The sequence below is a fragment of the Accipiter gentilis genome, chromosome Z (assembly GCF_929443795.1).
Source record: "Accipiter gentilis chromosome Z, bAccGen1.1, whole genome shotgun sequence".
NCBI lineage: Eukaryota > Metazoa > Chordata > Aves > Accipitriformes > Accipitridae > Astur > Astur gentilis.
Genome location: NC_064919.1, coordinates 33,911,780 through 33,932,409, shown reverse-complemented (window position 1 = coordinate 33,932,409; position 20,630 = coordinate 33,911,780). Strand labels below are relative to the sequence as shown.

Below are 20,630 nucleotides of genomic sequence, written 5' to 3'. Positions count from 1 at the left end.
AAGATTGTGCAGGCATCATGCAGAAGTTGTTTATAAAGTAGTGCTCTGAAGGTCTTCACTCAGTATCAACCTTGTGCCACATATCTTTTGAAAGCCCCAGGAGGGGGGCCTGTTCAGCTTGATCTTCTCTCTATGCTTGGTAATCATGACTTGTAAAATTTGTGCTGCTGAAAAACTGAAGGGTTCAGCAGGTGCTGGGGGTGTTCTGGACTGGTAGTTTTATTCATAGGAAACATTAAAAGTTAATGTGATTTTACTAAAAGCAGTCGGAAATATATGTCAAAAAATGTTGACTCAGGTTACCCTTTTTCTACATGGAGTTTTCTAGATACTATTCTTTTGGTTCCCTCTGTCTAGGAATTCTTGGCCATAAAACCTGTTAGTTCTCTTATCTTTTCAGTTCTACACCTCTCAGATACTGGAGGTTGGATTATGAAGGCAGTGGGGAGTAACTGCTCATTTAAAGCAATGTCCTAGTGTTGTTGAAAGGAACACCTGCTTTATTGCATTTGTGATTTAGGGGCTGGTTAGAAATGCTCTGTGCAGACTTTTGAGTATGGAGATGTACAAGATACAACCCTAAGATATTATTACCAGGCAGCAAGGATCAAACTGTCAGCCTCATGTCAGCACTGTTGTTCAACAGGATTTCTTAGCTTCAGAATTTAAGTAGAAATGTTGGTGCAAGAGGTACGTTGTGTATGCCAGGGCCCTGCAAGTACCCACAAGCTTTTGTTGCTTTGTGCAGCCTCACCTGGGACCTCCACCTGCCTTCCATGGTCCACAGACCCTTTTCAGCTGAGCCCAGGCCCCTGCCCCCTTGGGAACCTTGCTGCAGGTTACTCTGCCTCTGACCTGCTCTCCAGTCCTGTTTCTGGCCAGAGCCACCTTGCAGGCATGCCTGTGCCCTGCCCTGTGCCTTGCTGCCCTCGCTCACTGGCTGGACTTCCCAGGTGAACCCCAGACCTGCCCTGTCACCATGCATTTGCCTGATGAGCAGCACTGTCAGGAGACCTGTCCCTGTCACCACACCTGCCCTGCTCCCCCTGCTTGGTGCCAGGGAGGGACACTGCCCCACCTGTGCCAGGGCCACCCTTGGCTGCCATCTTGTCTCCCCTTAACAAGCAGCCTTGCTCTTCCTGCTCCCAGACAGGACAGCAGGTAACAAAAAGCAGTTCCAGAGGGTTTTTTTAAAAAAAACATTTATTGACAAATGCCACATCAGGTATTCCCTTGAAAATTAAAATATCAATACTGTATTCCACACAGTTCACAAAACCCCCAACATTTTCATGTGTTTTTCAGGAAAAACACACTAGTCCGCACTATGATTTTCTTTTTTTATTAGCTGAGTGGCAACTTCAAGACCAAGAGGTCTGGTTTCTGTGCTTAGGGATAGGATCAGAAGTGTACTTTTAGCAGGCCCCTGGAAAGAAAGAAAAGTAAACTTAGACCTTGGAAGTAAATTCGCAAAGAAGTGCTGAGTTTTCAGTGAAGGTGTAACTACAACCTTCCTAGAGTATTTCTGAATCACAGTAGTAGATCAGGAGTGGGGAGGGGGAGGTTGCAAAAGTTGCTGTTTGCATTGCTCTGTGTCTGTTGGCATAGCACTCGCGCAGCCTTTGCTAGTCCCAGCTGGCCATGAGTTTTCAGCTTACATGAGTGCCTAGGCATGACCCCACAAACCAATTGCCCTCGCTCTGCTACAGTAACCAATATGGAGGGGTATGGGGCAGGGATGCCCATACCAGTCCCATAAACTTGGACGATGCCAGCACCTGCACTGTAGTGGAGGACTGCCTCACACAACGATGTCCCATTAAGGAGGTTTTAGCTGCTATTTCTTGTCTAGCAGTGCAGAACATGTGTGTTGTTACTGTGGCAATCCCCTCAGTGCAGGTCCTGGGGCCTGGCTTAGTAAAGGGTCAATCTCCAGCAGGGCAGTGTGCATGTGAAGGGTGTGGGCACTCAGCTGCCAACAAAGAGAAATTTCTGCCTCCAGCATAGACCTAAAAAGTTATCTGCCTATCACATGGACAGCCTATGAGCTAGAAGATCAGCTCACATGCCTCCAGAAAAAAAAGTTCTCTCAAAATGGGCTTTAGACATACTCTGTTCGCCTGTATGTGGTGCAACTGCTGACTCCCACTGCCAGCAGACACAGTCAGAACAGCCGCTCAGAGTCCCTCATCTCTGCTACTCCCAGGACTGCCCAGGACACAAATCATGGTGGAGCTAAGAAGAGTGAGGGTGCTAGAGGCAGCTTCCCCTCCTTTCCTGGAGGACAGTGCACAGACCTAAGGTAAGGTGCTGTTATCCAGGTGGCCAAGTGCAGAAACAACAGGCTCTTAACACTTGTCCCTATCCTATCTATTAGAGTAACAAAGCTGATCTTCCTTTGGTAGTGTGCCAATTTCAGCAAACAGGATTCCTGTAAGGACAAACTTAAGGCTGCAGAATCACCCTGTAACAGGCTCTCACCCTTGCATGGTCTTCCCTTTGCAGCTACTTTCTTATTAGATATAACATTACAAAAAGGTACTAAAAGACAACAACTTATTTGCTACAGTTCTGTTGCACTTACAATAAATGTGATCACCTACTCTACAAGCTGCCAGTGCAGCCATTTCAGTGAGTGTGCTAATTAGCCCAAAGTACCTGACTGAAGCACAGGCTGGAACTGGCCAGACATGCAGATTTCTTCTTGCTTCTGACGCACAATGCGCTGAATGGCTGGCGGGAGGCCACGTGGATTACGCGAGAAGATCAGGGAGTAGCCATCGTCACAGGACCCGTCCTCCTTTAGACTGCGGCAGGCATAGGTAATGGCATAGTTATCATAGTCAGTGTCAATCACCCAGTAGTTGTCCCCTGAAACATCAAAACACACTTGTTTGTCGTGGTGGGCAAAACAGAGCAAAGGAGGATCTAGTCATCCTGCAGGAAAATGCTTCACTTCAGCACAGGGCAGGGATAGCTTCCCAAAGGATCTTAAGTCACTTCTCACATCCAGCTTATCTCTGCACCATGAAGTGAAGAACTGGGACAAGCACAGGGCATCTTGACACCATGTTGTTCCCCATGAGCATTTCACCTTTGGTTTATTTTTCTAGGCTAGAAGTATTAGGAGGATGAGGACTTTTGAGGTTTTCAATGAGAAAAAATTGCTTTTAAGTCTCTCACTCAAGCATGGGGGGCGGCCAGGGCATACAGATTAAACTCTGGCCATACATATTACGTTTCCAATACAAGAAGCCTCAGCAAAACGTGGGTCCTGTTTTCCAGCCTTGCTCGACTAAAAGCATTTTGGTGTGGTTTATCTGCCACTACTAAATGAACATACTTCTTTCTGACACATTAGCAGGCCAAGTCCTGCCCAACTTCCACAGCTGGAGTCCCACAGCTGTGGGAGACTCAGGCACAAAGTACAGGGTGTGCAGGCTGCATAACTGAGGTTCAGCATAAGCAGTTTCTGCAATGGGGACCAGCAGTGTCTGTCTGAGGAGAACTGCGCCTTGCTGCTGGAGTGCAGATGTGGGTCCATATATTGCCTCCATTAGCTGTGAGGTGTACAAGGACAACTGGCCCTCTTTTATAATGCCCACTGCGGGGCCCAGGACATATTGCTTCCCTAGGTTCAGCACCCCACTTGGCTGTACAAAAACTATGTGTGTGGCCCATTGCCTCTAAGCTGCATTCTCCCTGTTAATATATATGCTCTATAGGTGGGGTTTCTGGGAAGTCTCTGGATCCTGCCTCTTCTGTGGAGATAAAAAGCACTGCTTGGATAAAGCGTCCCCCCAGAAAAGGATGCTTAGTCTCTGCTTGCAGCAATGTGAGCTCAACTGTTTTTCCTGCTCATATACTGAAACACAGAAATCTGGGCAGCTGTAAGATATCAACCAGCACTGTGGGGCTGGAGAAGTTCACTCACCACCACTGGAGAGGTAGCTGGCCAGGCCTTGGTAGGTCATGTACATTTTAGCTGGAGTGGTTGGGTCAGGTACTGTATACTGAGCAGCCATGTCGGCACAGATCACCCAGAACCTGCAACAAGATCCATGAGACTGAAAGTAAAACCCTGTAGCATGTGAGCTTCAAATGGGTGTCCCTCATTCAGGACTTGGGCAAGATCCAGGCTATGGTGCAGCACAACTGCCTCAGGCATGGGCATGGCCTTTCTTAACGAAAAGTCACTGTTTGTCATTAAGTAATGCAAATCTGTGACATCTCCCCCATCACTGACAGTGTGTTGCTGCTGCCTGGTCCCCTCCTGTGCTGTGCAACTATGCTGTGGCAGTGCCTTGACAGTCCTTCAGCTCAGCAGGTTTTTTTCCACCCGTTTCTGTACAAGCAGACAGCCACCAAGCAAAATGATGGCTGTAATTTCTTAATTCCCGGTTAGCAGTTTGCAGAATGAGCTGACCTGCATTTGGGCTTCTTTCAGTTCATTTGCTGTGTCCCTGGGTGGAAGTGGGGAGTTGGCTCATAGCCACCCTGTTCTCCAAGCTAGTAAAAGGCCTTCACACAGGCTGTAGGAACTCTGTAGGTGCCTGAACAGCCTATTTTCATCATCCATTTCTTCTAATGCCCTTCTCTGGTTGGCATATGTTTGTTTTGAATACCACCTGCATCTTAGCACAGTTTGCCAGGTGTTACATGGATTTGTGAAACAGTGGAAGGGTCTTCATTCCCTTCCTTGCACAGGCTGTGCTTTCCCTTTACCCTGCTATTGCAGAAGATAATTCCTGGCAGCCTTGAGACCCAACTTGCTTTCTGAAGAGTCCTTTCAGGAATCTTCCCAGCTGCACTGCGTAGTATGTCTGCAAAGCTTCATTTGCCCCAACACAAAATATCCTGGAGTGCTGTGCTGTTAAGACTTTTAAGGTTCATAGCCACCTGCTCTATTTTATTATTCATGCAGTTAGACAGTTTTTGGTAGTTAAAACACAACAGAACTAGTGCTAGCCTACTGGAAGCCCCAGATTTTCTTTCATACACCCAGAAAACTATTTAATCCCTTTACATGCTGTAATTCCTTATAGTAACCATGAGCAACAGGCAAAACTCTTAAGCTTCCTTCCATCTGTCTATTCAGGCATCACAGTGGCATCTGAGAGTTAACCACGTTTTCCTCTGAAGTCCATCTAACACTGTGTTGAAAGATCTGTGAAAGTAGTGCTCATTTACACTCCTCTCCTTCCCCTGAACCTCTCAGTGAAATGAGAGCTGTCCTGCCCTTGCAGCCCCACAGGCTTTGCTAGCTCCTCTCAATTGGTTGCTATTCATTTACCTAATCATTTCATCACTCAAGATTTGACTTTATAATTGACTTTATGCAGTAGTTTTGTGAGGGACCCAGACCAGAGCCAGGCTGAGAAGTAACCCAGGACTCAAAAGTGTCTAACCTCTGGCTTCTAATGTATTACCTTGATTGAGCTTCCCTTTTTGATGAAAAAAAACCTGGCCTTTTTTTGTGCTCAGGATAGATCACCATCCACATCACCCTCCTCAAGTACCTCATGGCAGCAGGTAGAGCTGAAAGTCAAGAGAGCTCACCCAAAAAGCTTCACTCGGCCTTTGGAAGATGCTGTCATTGTGCCATCTTCCTCCACGGTGTATTCAGCAGAAATGTTGTCCTGAAGGAAAAGGCCTTCTGGATCCTTCTTGGCCAGGGCATACCATTTCCCTGCATACTAACATGAAAGACTATTAATACCTGGATTAACCACCATGGCAAGATTAGCACAAAAGCATTTATAAACATAGTGTCCTTCTAACCACCCATTGCCTGCCCTGGGGAGAAAGTCTGAGTCTGGGTGAGTACGTAGCACACAGGTCCTGCTATACCGTCTGATGAACCCTTGCCTCTCTGCCAGGAGGAGTGGGTCTAGCAGCTCTGCACTTCTGTGTGCATGGTCTCATGGTCATGTGAGACATTCCTGTCACAGTGACCCCACACTGAAAGCTTCTCCCATCCCAAGATGCCTGCTGGGAGTCAGACTGGTTCTTCCCTGTTTCCATTCAGGCCCCTGCTTTTCCATGGAAGATGCCATTGACGATACCAAACTGCAGCCACAAAGACCTTAGCAAGCTGGCTGGAGATGCTCTTGTGGCTGCCGGGGGCCACAGCTGATCTCTGATAGTGAAAAGGGTCTACCCAGCGAAGCAGAAAGCGATGACTCTGTGCACTATGAAGAGGAAAGGATGTGTTGGGGAGACTAGCAGCAGGGGGAAACAAAGTGAGATTAAGGGGAAGAAAATTTCTAGGAAAAAATAGGTCCCTGAAAATGTACAAGCAGTATCTAGTAAAATGAACACAAGCTCTAAGCCGGTGACTGACAGGAAGGCCCTCAAAAGTTAATATTATTAGAAGAATATTGAGGAAAGCAGAACTTAGCTGTGTTAAATTTGATTCTTCAGTAAAGCTAATGAGAGCTATTTGGCAAGTTACACACTTCAGCCCGAAACAGAGTCCATAATTCCCAATTAGAAGCCTGAGAAAAACTTTGACTGGGATGTTCCCAAAGCTCTCCCCAGACACAGGTTTGTTTCCAGCAAAGCCAATCTTGTATATAGAGGAGGTGCTGGCCCCACCCCAGCTGCAGCTGGAAGTGATGTTTGCTGAGGGACAGTCAAAATAGGTACTGGCACACCTCTCTGGACCTTTCCAATTCCAAGTTAGCCTTGATTTCCTCCTCAGAGGCAAGCAGATTAAATGCTGTGTTTAAGCAAGAGTCAGTCTGTGTTCAGGATGCCCAGCTAGATAAATTTTCAGTTTGCTCTGACTCCCAAGAATGGCTGGTTGTGGATGCAAGTCCCCCAGGGCATGTGTTTGGGCTTTCTCTCTGATGGGGATCCAAGTTGTTTCATTCACCGGACCGCTCAAAGCTGGGATCTGTACTGAGCTTCGAGTTAACAGAAGACGATGCCTAACAGAATAACATCCCTGACTTTCAAGGCTGGTTTTACCAGCCTTACCTTTGCTCAGAATGTTAAACAGTAGTGAGAAAAGCAAACTACAAGAACAGTGTCTGAGAGAGAGCATATAAAAGAAGTTAACTTCTTGGTGAGGAACCCCTTTAGATTAACAGAACCCATAACCTGGAAAAACAGTTTATACATGAAGCTTCTTCACAAATACTGTTAAAGTAACCATAATTACCCTTTTTGGATCAAAATTGTCTTTCACAGAGAAAGACTCCACTGCACAGGTCTGAGCTAGGCTATATTCAACAGTGGAGAAGACCAAGGCCAAGAAAACATATTGTGCGTATTTCATTCTGCAAGACAAAAACAAATGTGGAATTTTATTTCATGCAGTAGATGTGGGTAGCTAGTGCTGTGCCTACAGATACAGTCCCCTCATTTTAAAAATAGGTGCTTTCCATGCTGAGTAGACTACTGACTCCTCCACTGGGAAACAACTGGGTCATTGTGGTGCCTAAATCCTGCCAAAACTGAGCATCAATGGCAATTACTTTGCAAGTATATTTTGCTTACCAGTAGTAATATTGCAGTTCATATTTTTACATTATAAATCAAGCCAGACTCTGGATAAGGTTGGTAAGAGTTGATAAAAATTTGCAATTTTTTGAGTTTTTGTTTTCACAAGAAGAACAATGTTCTGCTGAGCTCTGGTAAAGCACTGTAGGTTGTAAGGATGTTGTTTCTAATTATTTCATGGTGAGTGTCCACTTTGCTTTCAAGCTTGCAAAGCTGTGTTCTTTAAGGCCAATCCTTATCACTGAAACAGGCTCTTCCTAGCTGCCTACTTTAATGGCAAAATACATCTTGGTATTGTCAGCCCTCAGACCATTCCCTCTACAAACATGACAAATAATATTTGATTTGTAGAGGCTTGATCTGCCATTGCAGCACAGCCACAAGGTGGCCATGGCTTTATTTTTCTCCTCAGGTATCCCATCTCATCTGTATCCCAGTGTATTTGTTTCTCACACTTTGGGAAGAGAGCACTTGCATATACCTTCTTGCAGAGTATTTGACCCTGAATACCTGTTCTCATGCCAAAATAAAACAGTTACCTGAAACTTGCTTGCAGGATCCAAGCTGAGCTACCAACCCAGGACTTCCAAACACGCAAGCAGCTACTCTGTTCCCAGCTGCTGCCACACAAGCTGCACTTCTTACTGCAAGAGATGTTAATCTGGCCCACCTCTGCTGAAGAGAGACCTACCTGTTGGGGTAGAGATGTTGGAGATCCCTGAGACTACTCTGCTTCAGTCTTCGGGCTGCAGTCAGCAGGAGAGATTTGTGTCAATGGCCCTCCAGCTGCCTTTAAATAATGAATCTCCAAAGTCACTAATTGGTTATTTTTGCTCATGTGCCTGAATAAAACGCTTAATCTTGGATAATCCATTATGTAAAAACCAACTGTAATCCTCACACTGGTGGGTCTGACTGCTATACTAATACAACCACAGCTTTTACATAATGGAAAAAGCTGCCCAGAAAGCTAATAAGTCTGCTGATATGATTGTACCACACCTTTGTCTCATTGAAGTCTTTCTGCTTCTAACACGTGTTAGGAGAATAAGCACAGAGCATTAACCAGAGAAACTCCTGGAGTACACATACTCATCTGCATAGGCACATGTTCATATTTGACAACTTGCATGGGGTAGATATATGATTAGCTCTTCCAATATCTGCATCATCAAATTAAGGTGATCCTTGCAAGAGTAGAAAAATGTTATGTATTATCTACTGGGGGGGGGGGGGGGGGGAAGTGCAAAAATAAAGATTTTGCCTTCATGTTCATGATCAAAATCTTGGAGTTCCCAGTTCTCCTGTGCACTGGAACATCTTTATACACATTCTTCCCAGCTCATCTTGTCAACATTTCCAGGTATATAAATACTATAGCTCTCTCCTTCCCAAGATATTCTTCCTAAAAGCCTTCCACGGGGGTACAATAAAGCACAAAAAAGATGAGAAGGTAGAAATGGCTAGAAAAATATTTTTGGTAGCAAAACATGCCTGCTGTTCTTACAATTTCTCCAGGTGCCCAGAGAATTTCCCCAACTGCAAAGGCTGCTCATGTAGTCTTTTTACCCAGGCTCAGCTGGGAGATTGAAGACTTCAGACACTCATCTAAGAGTTGCCAGCACTAGCGGTTACTTCTCCCACTGGTACCGATCCAGCAATCTGGACATTCAGAGTAAAGGCTAAAGCCTTCTGGATGTGTTGGACTTGCTGCAGAGACCACTTACAACCACTTGCTCAGGAATTCCTAAACGGAAGCATGCAACTTCACCCTGTAGCTGTTGTGACCTGTGTTGCTTTCCAGGCAGCTTGTTTAGGGTTGGCCATTATCTGGGAAAGACAGTCCTTGCTTGCTGCCAGAAGAAACTTTGATTTGGTCTCTGTGCAGCTTCCACTTACACTTTAGAGGGAGGCAAGGATACTTTGCACGCACATGTCTGGCAAAGGGACTGAGCATACCCCATTCACACCATCTGCATGGCTTCAAAGCAACCTGGGCAAGTTCACAGGGGAGTGACCTGCTAGTAACTGGGACAGGAAGGTAAGACCACCCTTGTCCCAGGCTGGGGGTGACCAGGAACAAGTGCCACAGCATGCCTCCCTCCATCTGATGGAGGGGCTGGGTGTAGCCTCCATGCCCTCCCCAGCCATGCGCTCTTGGCTCTTTGTAAGTGGCTTTCTTTGGGGCAGGTGGAAGAATTTGGGGCTGGCCAGTATTACACACAACAGCCCCTTCTTCTCCCTGGGCATTTTGGCTGGGTTTATCCAGGCACACCAAGACCTGGAGGTGTGGGGAGATGGCACACACCCAGCTGCTGCGGTGAGCCACCAGCGCTGCTTCATGTCCTGGGCCATGTGGATCTACCTCGTCCTTGTTGGACCCCTTGGCCTGATTTTCTAGAAAGATGCCAAACAGCCGTTTGCTGAACTAATCCTTCAGCGACAGCTGTCTGCTCACCATATATACTGTGCTCCAGGGACGAGCAGTGTCTCTGAAAGGATTGCACAGGGCTGGTGGCCTCCAGCACTAAGGATGAAGATAACCAGCTCTGTTAATTCAGGCACAGCTCGTTACCTATAGGCTTGCACACACACTGTGCTGCCTACCTTCAGCTCCCCTGGCACATGCTTCTTGTACTTGCATCTTCTTCACCAGCAGCATTTACTTCTTTCAGAAGTGAAAGGATAATCAACAGAAAGCCCATTTAATTTCTTGAAAATGCTTGGCCACTTAAAGAATGACATAAAAAGTAACTTCTTAAACTGGTCTTTGAGGGCTAGATACCCACTAGATTTTCAAAGGACTTGCCCTTGACACTGAATCAGAGTGCAGAAGTGTGCTTTTCCACCCTGACATGGAGATTTGAGAGAGAATGAACTGCAGTATTTTCTGTAAATTAGAAGGTCTTCGAAACACTTATCACTTCATCTGTTTCCAACAAAACAGATTAGTTTATGTCCATGTGAGACATAGGTGACACTCGAAGCATGCTTAGGTGACCACTTAATCCCCTGGGGATTAGAGACATGCTAATAATAGCTAATCACAGCACAAGATTTTGGTTGGTGACCATAACATCTGTCACTGCATTATCTGCTGTTTGGAGCAAGAGGAAAACAAAATCAAACTAACCTTCATTTTCACAGTATTACAACAGTTTGTGCTGGGCATAGGGAAAAAAAGGGAGCCATCAAAGCACCGAAACATATTCCTGGGCCTGTTAAATTTGAGATAACATGAAATGATCTTATAAAAACAAAGGTGCACTGGAGGGTCTGGTTGTTAAAGAAGATATCCAAGGGTCTGTTTAGACCTGCTCATCAAAACTGGCTGTTTTTTAATAGAAGAGGTGGCCTGACCAAATAAAATGTATTCAGTGTACTGGACTCAGCACAAGACTAACTGGTAGTTTTAATGGCCTGCAGTAAAACAGGCATGCAGATGAGATTATTAATCTTATCTTCTGCCCTATCCTATGAAATACAGCAGCAGCAGTTTTGGATTTCATACCCCTAGCATCCCCCCTCCTTCTGCCTTATTATCAGAATAAGCATTGGGTAAACTGCTCTGGGAATTACTGCAACTGCACCACCATCTCAGATTTAGCAACATGTGCTAGCTCAGCAGCCGATGGCACAGTATGAGATCTCTAAATAGCCTCCTCCATCAGGCATTAAGTTCCCTGCTGTCCAGCAGGCAATTAAGTTGTGGGCTTGTTTAGCAGGGTGCTGGAGAACAACTACATGTAAATGCATTGAGTCACCCTTGACAGCCATTGTAGTGGTTATTGCACTGTAAGTTGGGAGGATTTCCTGCTCTGGCTTTAGATCTAGTTCATGCTGCTGAGGATGCAGGGCTTCCTTCTGGGGTGTCACACACATGTGCCTGCATTGCTGGAGGGCCCGTGTCCCAGCCCCAGGTCTGCCAAGGACTGAAAGGACAGTGATAATCTGCTCTACTCCCTCAGCAGGGTGGAAGGCAGGAGAAGTAAGGCTTTCCCATATGGGCACACCACAAGCAGGCTGTTGGCTAAGAGGTTCTCAGTTTCTGTGACTTTTGCTCAGAAATGCTGATCTTTCCCAATGAAGACAGTGATGCAATACAGATGAAGAGGAAATTGTTTGAAGTTTGTTCCTCTGTGGTTCAAGGGTAAGGTTCTTGGGTGTGTTACATCATTAGATAAAAAAGCATTATAAATCACTGACTTATGACTTTCACAGTTCCGTTCAAATACCTCACAGCTTTAAATGACATAAACTGAAAGACACCTTTCCCTTCTGAATTATGATAGTGTCATTCTTGCTAGACATACTGACTGACAAATTGGTAGAGCAGGGACTTGCATGCTCCTGTGTGCACAACACATCTCAGACACACACACGTCCCCCCAGTTCGCAGGTGAAAACAGGAGGCTGCTCAAAGTGGGGAAGAGTTGAGGAGCCTCAGCTCCTCTGCTGTGATGAATAGCGAGCCCGGGGGGAATCGTTTTCTTAGGGCTGTTGTCAAAGGGCTTGGCAGCAAAACTAAGTTACAGCCTGTCTCCCAAACCCTTCAGCATCTTGCTGCCTTGGCAGCACAGCGTGAATGCAGAGCTGGCTAAAATCTCTCCTGAAGTAGGATTTTAACACACAGTGACCTGCCGGCCAAAGAGGCAGATCAGTTTTTGTGCCATGTCCTGGTTTCTGCACAACTGTGTGGACAATGGTTGCAGCTTGATCAGTGAGCTGCTGGATTTCACTCTCCAAGCCATGACAATTTCCCTAATAGCCTGTTGCTATTCTGTACCAAAAGAGCATCCAGGCTTGAGACATCCTGATGAAAAAGAGACCATCAGATAAAGAGGTGGACATTTTGGTGGTTGTTTTCTACTATTTACTACTAGGCATACTGTTGACATACCTATATACATATCTAGTATTTACTACTATGGAACTGGTCCATTTGCAGACATTGGCAGGTTTATTCATTTTAGTTGCAACATTTGTTTAAAGACAATATTTTTCTTTTCATGCCAGCCTGCCTACTCCTCAAGGGCAGATATCAGCCCTTTTGGCACAGGAAGCCTGTAGAGCGTGCCTTTTCAAAGTGGGCAAAGAGGGTGGCATCTGCAGACATGAGGGGAGTTCAGCTGCCTGGGACTAAGGTCTTTGCACTTAAAAACAGCTGTGGGGTATCTCCATGGCCTGATCCTATTCTTCTCCCAGTGGAAGGCAGGAAGAAGGGGCTTGTTCCCTTGAGGCAGCAAGTACCCCCTGCCACATTTTGCAGTAAGGTAACAGACCAGGGCTTATTTAATCCCTGGTGTTATTCCCAGGATACCTTGCAAACCAAGAGGCATGGAGGGTTTGTGAATATCCCTGAAGGTAGGATATATCATGCATGTAGTATTCTAGGTCCAGTTCCTTTTCTGTTCATGCAACAAAAGCAGCTTAACACCAAAAATGCAGGAATAAATCTATTAGACTCTCACTTGTTGCAAAGCATGATGTAATGGCAGAATATATGTCCTCCATTACATATTCCAGACAGTAAATGCTGCCTCCAGATTATTGCTCCAGATTACTCCAACAGGATATTTACAAGTCCTTACATGGCATGCATCTCAAGGTGCTTTAAAAAAGTGATACTGCTGGCACAGAACTCGAGTAGTTCTGCGATAAGCCAGGATGTCCATGCTGGTCCTGATGATGGATTTAAAAGCTAAAACCAGAAGCACAAATTACCAAAGCCAGGGGAATCTCTATGTGCATGCAGCCAAAGGCCATTAGCCAGGCACCTGGCCTTAGGTAAGCATTAGAGCACACAGTTTCCATCTGCAACAGAAGGCAGAAACAAACTAAGGAGGGAAGGTTTAGGTCAGAGTATCTCTCTGCACTCCAAGGAGAGGGCAGTTGTGAATGTGAGGCTGATTAGTGAGCCACAGAGCTAGAGAATAAGCCAAAGGCTTTCACATACAACTGCATTTCACCTTCTATCTCTGCTTCCTTTTGTGGGAGAAAAGGATGGACTTCTTTATAGTGCTTTGAAAAAGGGAAAAGAACTGTGAGGTTTTTTCTAATCTATCACAGATTATTAAATTACTACTATTTTTTTTTCACAGAAGATTTTGTTTATTTTATGCTTTAAACAGCTGATTTTCTTTGAAGCTGCAAGACCTGAGATAGGGTAAATCTTCCATGGATAGGAAACTTCACCATTTTCACCATGGCATACTTCTTGTCAGCCAAGTGCTCTCAGATAGCAAAGCGATTTATTTTACAGAAGGGCCCAGAGGTTCCAGTCAAATATCAGGGTACCAAAGTGTTACCACATCTGTAAACACTCAATGGGAATACACTTGACCTGAAGACCAAGCTTACATTCACTTCAGACTGAGCAACAAGCTGGAAACACTGAAAACTGCAGTGTTGCCTCAAAGAGAGAGTTACTAACGCCCATTAAAAATACCATCACTGCAGCAACCTCTGCTGCAGGAATTGAACATTAAGCATCCCACTGCCCACAAGGAGAGAAGGAGGAGGAGACAGACTGTAGTGTGCCCAAATAATGTCAAAACCTCTGCAGGACTCCCTGCAGTTCTGTGCCTGCAGCCCCACCATGGGGAGCTATCGCCATTCCTGTCATGACCAGTAAAATACATGTATGACAAACCCTGTTGCTGGTCTCTGGAATACGAGTACTTGCTTCTTCTTTGCTGTAGCCTTGTACCTGCCGATGTTGCACTGTTCTGCTGTGTGCACTGAGACTACAGAGTCTCTCCCAGATTCTTCTCATGATTTCTTGGCTTGACCTCTTCTTATCCATGGTGGCTACACTCAGTACCACACTTCTGCTTCTCCAGTTTTTCACAGTAGTCTGTCCCTTGAGTTAAAGCCACTTTCTGTGATTGCATCCCTATGCCCAGCACTGTCAACTCATCCTGGCAAGGCCTATTCCTGAGCCATCTCCATCTTCATTATGTCAGTGCACCATCAGCCTCTTTCTAAACTCACCTGAACATGTATTTCTCTGAGCATCTTCCCAGCCTGGTTTAGTTGTCCTGGAGCAGTTGTGTTGAGAATCACTTAGCATCACCTGTTCCTATCTGAATAGCCAAAAGCAAACTCTGAAATACTCCCTGTAGGACCCTTTCAGCCTTGATTCACCCCTACCCAACAGTCTCCCTGGCTTGCAGAAATGCTTCTGTCCCCTGGATTTTCCCTGATGAGAGGCCCAAGGATTTTCCTCAATAACCAATTCCAGAAGCATGGATGGGCATTTTCTGTTGGCTTTTCCCCATGGCCCTCCTGGCTCATCACCACTCTTCTTAATCACTGTACTCTCCATGGTCTCCATATTATTTCCCAGGTTTCAACCCTTGGCTTTTTCCTCAGCTTCTTATGGACTCAATAGCTCTTTTCTTCTTCCTCACTATTTTATCATCTCTTCTGCTCTTTCTTTACTCTTGAAGTTAGAGTCAGTTTCTCTGCTCCACTTCTTTTCTGCCAAACAATTCTATCCTCTGCCTTTTTTTCCCCATTGTGTCCATGTTTCCCACAAATCACTTCACTCATCTGGGATGCTGCCCTCTTGTTCTGCAGACATATATGCAAACCTTTTCTTAGAGCCTCTTCTCTCCTCTTCATCATTCCCCCCTGACACTGCAAGAGCAAATCTATTTCTGGGTAGATCTGAGCACCTAGGTTGTGTTATTAGTGTTCCTTATTAAAGTTTCATATGTCCTACCATCACATTTTCCTTAATTACATGCCCAGAGTATTTGGGGAAGGTGGTTGCACAAGGAGTACACATGGTAGAGTTTGGGAAGAGTTTAATGATCTTTTTTGTTCTTCAGCTTCACAGGACATTTGATCAACTAAGTAATCTTCTTATTCAAGGTTCAGTGATTTGTGCTAAGAGCTTTGGATACAATCTGTCAACTGAAAGATAATAAAGAAAGATAATAAACTCATGTAGTCTTACTGGAGAAATTGCCATTGCCACTGTATTGTCATAATTTTTTTAACTGAGCCATCTCTACATAAAATTAAGCAGAAGAGAATCTGTGCACTTTTACGACATATACAAGGCATATCACCATGCTAGGTCTGGTGGACTTACTCATCACTCGGGTACATTTCCATTCTTCTAGCATGGCAAAGATACCTTTTCTCATAGAAGTCTCTCAAAAAACAACAGCCAGACATGCCAAATCCCAAACTGACTTATGTGCTAGAGTGCAAAGGAAGGGCTGCCACTTTCTGACACCCAGAACTCATCCTGGAGCACTGGGCAGTGCAGGGTCTGGCCTCTTACACACTACTATTACCTTGAGTGAAGTACCTCCAGTATAGCAGGTGCTCCTATACCTCCTCTGAACACTAGGGAATTATAAAAAAACCCAACACAAAAAAAAACCAAAAAACAACAAAACCCCTGGCATTTATTTTAAAAGTTTGCAACATTCTGCATTTGGGAGGAGAGTTAGTTGTTGGGTATTTTTGTCTGGGTTTTGTTTTGTTTTGTTTTGTTTTCAGAAATAAAATAAAACAACTAACTGAGAACTAGCCTCATGTTAAGCTGAAGACATTTCTGTGTCTTATCAATTTATGGAGCTTGAAAACCTTTTGGAAAGCTAACCCAGCATGCCTATTGATTGTTGCTTACACAGAACACACTACTATCTACAGTAAAACTTTGTATTTATGTATGTGTCCATAGCACCACCTCCTTTCTGTGAGAACCATTCAGATTAAAATCTTTCCTGCAATTCATCTGCAATATTTAAATTAGTATGCTAATTTTAAAGTAATTCTCCAAGAGAATTAATAAGAGGAGGGCTGATATTACCTGGTCATTACAAGATGGAGCCAACATTCTGGCCAAAATGCAAGCAAAATTTTCTGAGAGGTGTCCAGGTACTAATTTTGACTTAAGCTTATTCTTGGATACAGCAGGTGGCATGAGAATATTACTTGGTAAATCAGATAAGCTGCAATCTCATTATGCCAACGGATGAGTGGGCCAGAAAGGTTTGAGTGTAGCTGTCAATACAGCATCCTGTAAGGATAATGTTTAATCAAATTAGGCACTTGCAGCTCCCCTCCCCACAGCCTCTTGGTTAGGAGGAAAACATTGTTCCCATGAAGGAGGGGCAAAAGCATCTTCAGATCTAACATCCCCAACACTTGCCGTCACCCTTTCTATTTTGCAGGTAGTATCTGCACCATCTGCTTTGGACACAGTCACATAAATGGCTCTAACAGTACTGCTTCTCTTGGGCAGTATGTTTTGCACCACATCAGGTGGATGATTTTACTTCGTAATTGGAGTTTTTTGTAGTGTCCATCCTAGGACTGGGGAGAGACTGTGATATGAGTTGTTGGGAGGGGAGGAATTTTATTACCAGAGACTCCAGTTCATTTTCCAGCCACCAGCCAAGCCTTCAGGGCAGCGCAAGCATTTGAGGTTTCCATTTGAAACACTGCTTAAAGGACATCTACCAACACCCAACAAAGCAGAAGTCTTATGCCAACTCTGCAATTCAGTTTTAAAGCTATTAAAAACAAATGTGTGCAACCACACGTGCTCAGTTATTATTATGCTGTGTGACAGCCTAGTGCAAGTTTCCTAAAATAGCAACTTCATCCTCCTCCAAAATCCTCCATTGTCTGCCTAAGTCCAATCAAACAGCATTATCCTGTTGCAAGCATAGACTGTATCCACCTCAGTTATCATTGGTATGCCAGCAATGGCTTTCATGGTGCCACCTAAATTTCCCTGAAGGCCTAGGGAACACCTGCAGCCTTTGCACCATGCTTTAAATTCTGGGTATGTCAGTCCACGACTCTTCTCCAAGGAGTTTGCTCTGGCACTGCTGGCTTCCTTTGCACATATGATTTAGATTTCCACCTGCCATTCCTACATGGTTTCAACTGCACTGCAGTTATACAGCCCTGGCTTGGCTTAACCAATATTGCCTCAGTTTCTCCACTTCTGCAGCTATAAACTTCAGTACTTTATGACCTTTATTGTTTCCCCTTGTTAAGGGGAAATCTTCTTGTTAAGTTTCAAATCCTGCATGCAGAGGAAGGAACTGATCTTGGATCTTTCATATGTTGACACTGGAGTGTCACTGCTGGACACCGCTTGTTTTTCTTACAAATGTTTCAAAACAAAAACATTTATCTTGAACTGAACAGAACATTTCATACCAAACAAAGTGTGACTATCTGGGAGATTTGGATCTCAAAGAATGCCAACTTTGATTCAATATGAATAGTTCACCCATTTGCAATTTTTCAGCTTCCAAATCACAAGCCAAAAGCACATCCAACAATTTGTATACTCCTTAATACAGCCACCAAACCCATTTATGTCAGCTTATACATAAAGAGTGAAGCCATACAGCTTGGAAAACACCATATGTTACCAAGACCAAAGGACCTTCTGTTCAGACATGGGACATCCTGAGTACCTCCTCCAACTGTATAGCTCTGTGCTGTAATATCCATTTCATACACAGCCTGATTCCTGGACACTGAACTGATTCAGGGAAGTGGCTATGAGCTCCCAGGAGACCTTGTCTCCTGCCATAAATCTGACCTGGCACAAAGAAAGTCCACGAGATCAGAAAAACTGCCAGGGCACAGTATGCTCAACTGTAAGAGGAGCTACACTTCACTTCAGACCTCCTTCAAAGTCCAGGTGATAGGAAACTTCATTCCTTTGGGATACCAGAATCCAAAATGCTTTAGTCCCCTGGCAAGTTTTTAAATTGGTTTTACTTTACCCAGTCCTTTTCCCTCCCCATCATTGTGGGATGAAACAAGGCTTGTACTTTACAGCATATTGGAAAGGCCCAGTTTGATACTGGGGTGCAGGCTTTAGAAGGCAGAAGGATGCCTCTGGCTTTCATTGGGCCTTAATCATCAATAAAATCACTCCCATCAAGCAGGTTTACACTGTTGCAAATGAAGTTTTTCCTGGTGTCCAAGCAATGGTTTCCTCACATATAACTGATCTGAGAGGCCATGGACTGTGGGAGGCTGGACCCATAGAAAAATGGTTTTCCCTCCAGCTGTAAGAAGTTGTCTGTCCATACCACTTCCAACAGGCCAGTGTCATTACATGTGTATCACTTTTGACAAGAGGTGTTCACTGGGAAAAAGAATGGTGTCTCTGTTTCCAGGGGTATCTAAGATAAGGTGAGAGCCATCTCTTCCCGCTGTTGTGGAAGCCCTTTCAGTGCAGATATGAAATCTGTCCTACATGACTATGGAGAACAGACTGTTTCCTTTTTCTTAGCAGTAGCCTTTTATAAAATTGAGGACTGTATTCTTTGGGAAAGAGATGACTCAAAAGAGACATGACAAACCTCAGTCTTTCCTCAGAGGTCACATTCTCCCACTGTCTTCCGGGTGACATATCTGTTTAGTACAACTTGGCATAATCTGTTACACAATAGAAGGTTCATCCTAATGGATGTACACGTCCTCCTGCCTGGTAGTGTTGACACATGTTCAGCCTGTGATAAGCCCAGATAGTGACTCATCTCCATGAATTCAACAGGTCACTGTCCTCCACATAAGTAGGCCTTTCCACGCATCCTTGGTGATTTCTAGTCCTCTTCTGTACACTACTGTCTGCAATTTAATTTTAAGTTGGTGTTCACATTTACAGACACCTGACTGTGGCTCATATGCTGGCTTAATATGCATTTTTCCACCCATCAGTGGAAAAACCGAGATGCTCTACATCTAATACAGCCTCCACTGAGAATCCTACTCAAGAAGTTCTTACATTTCACTAGTAAGCTACTAACAACTCTTCATCTTCCAAATAGATTTGCCACCACCTTTTAACTGTTTCAGCTAAGCCTTCACCTTAAGAGACAGCATATCTTGTCTGTCATTTCCTCATGAGACAAGAGCTGTGACAGTTGTTACTTTCCTTCTGTCCACAGTCATCTCACTCTGACATGGAGGAAATTATACCGGTATGACAGAGTTTGCTCTTGACAAAACCACACTTGCTCTTACTTATGTCCTCTAGTTATTTACAGAAACATGTTTGTTCCTGTATTTTTGTAGAAGCTATATTTAAAGCAGTCTGTTGTGGAATTCTCCCGTTCTTCCTTTGTTCTCTTTTGCTGAATGAATCATTACATCTACCTTTTCCTGGCATTTCAGAACCTCAGAATATCCTTTGTTAATTATCAGAAAAAGCCAGTAACAGCTTAGAAGTTACTTCATGCAACCCTCTAAGCATTCCAGTCCTTCAATACTTTCCTTGACATTCCTACTCTTCCCAATATGACGACAGAAAATGCTCATTGCCTTTCATGTTCCTAATTTAATCTCATTTTGGATCTTGACCTTTCTGACTTTCCATTTTTACTCATTCCTGGAATTTTTATACTAATCGTCAATAATTTTGCCATGCTTACACACTTTCTGCCTGTTTTTCTCTTGCTTAAGATCAACAAGAGCCTGTTTTTTTCCAGTGTCAAACTCTCATTTCATGGTCTCACTCACCTAAACTGTCTACCACCTTTAATTTCTCAGCTAGTTCTTTCCCTTGCCGCCAGTCAAAACCAAAGAAAATTTTCTTTTGCTCTTTCTGCCACCCTTCATACCCAGAAAACTGCTGCAACATGCAAGACCTTGCTGAACAGCTTGCAACTTGAAGTGTTGCCATCCCTACAGATGTCGGGCAATTAAAATTCTCCACTGCCACTAAGACCTGTGCTTGGGACAGTCCCACTTGTTGCTCACAAAAAGGCTTCATTCACCCCCATTCTGGAGATCTGGAGCAGACCCCCACCATGCTAGTGCTGAGCAGGTCTTTGTACCTCCATTAGAACATGGTCGTTGGAGGCAGTGTATGTACCCCTGACACACATCACCTCCTCCAGGTCTTCTTGACCAATAATTCTATTTTAATAGCCTGACTATGAGAATTACCAGAGCATGTCTCTGCCATACTAGCATAAAGGCATCTAAGATATTCAACCAGTTGACCCAGCAACTTTCACACTGCATCTCCAGTGACCCAGGGAACTGAAAGAGGTAATAGGAGAAAATAGAATTATAAATAATAGTTATAGATATTTGTCTTGGTTTCCACTGTTTTCCCTGCAATA

At 44.4% G+C, this 20,630-nt stretch overlaps 1 protein-coding gene across 2 annotated transcripts; it reads right to left on the bottom strand.

Moving 5' to 3' along the window:
* Nucleotides 1–1,204: 1,204 nt before the first annotated feature.
* Nucleotides 1,205–8,310, bottom strand: LOC126036502 (purpurin). 2 transcript variants are annotated; one of them, XM_049796402.1, is made up of 6 exons: nt 8,198–8,310; nt 7,166–7,283; nt 5,560–5,696; nt 3,935–4,047; nt 2,659–2,871; nt 1,205–1,426 (listed from the first exon to the last, which is right to left on the bottom strand). In XM_049796402.1, exons 2-6 carry the CDS (start codon nt 7,280–7,282, stop codon nt 1,416–1,418), a joined length of 591 nt encoding a protein of 196 aa, XP_049652359.1. In that variant the 5' UTR covers nt 7,283; nt 8,198–8,310; the 3' UTR covers nt 1,205–1,415. The 2 variants fall into 2 exon arrangements, with proteins under 2 accessions (XP_049652359.1, XP_049652358.1); XM_049796401.1 differs by lacking the exon at nt 1,205–1,426 and having other exon boundaries at nt 2,645–2,871.
* Between the last annotated feature and the right edge of the window lie 12,320 nt (nt 8,311–20,630).

Coding starts and splice junctions, on each gene's coding strand:
- LOC126036502 (XM_049796401.1), bottom strand. CDS start 7,282: ATGAAATACGCACAATATGTTTTCTTGGCCTTGGTCTTCTCCACTGTT. Junction 4,048..5,559: donor GGCCGAGTGAAGCTTTTTGG/GTGAGCTCTCTT, acceptor ATCTTGTTGCAG/GTTCTGGGTGATCTGTGCCG. Junction 2,872..3,934: donor CAGCTACCTCTCCAGTGGTG/GTGAGTGAACTT, acceptor TTGATGTTTCAG/GGGACAACTACTGGGTGATT.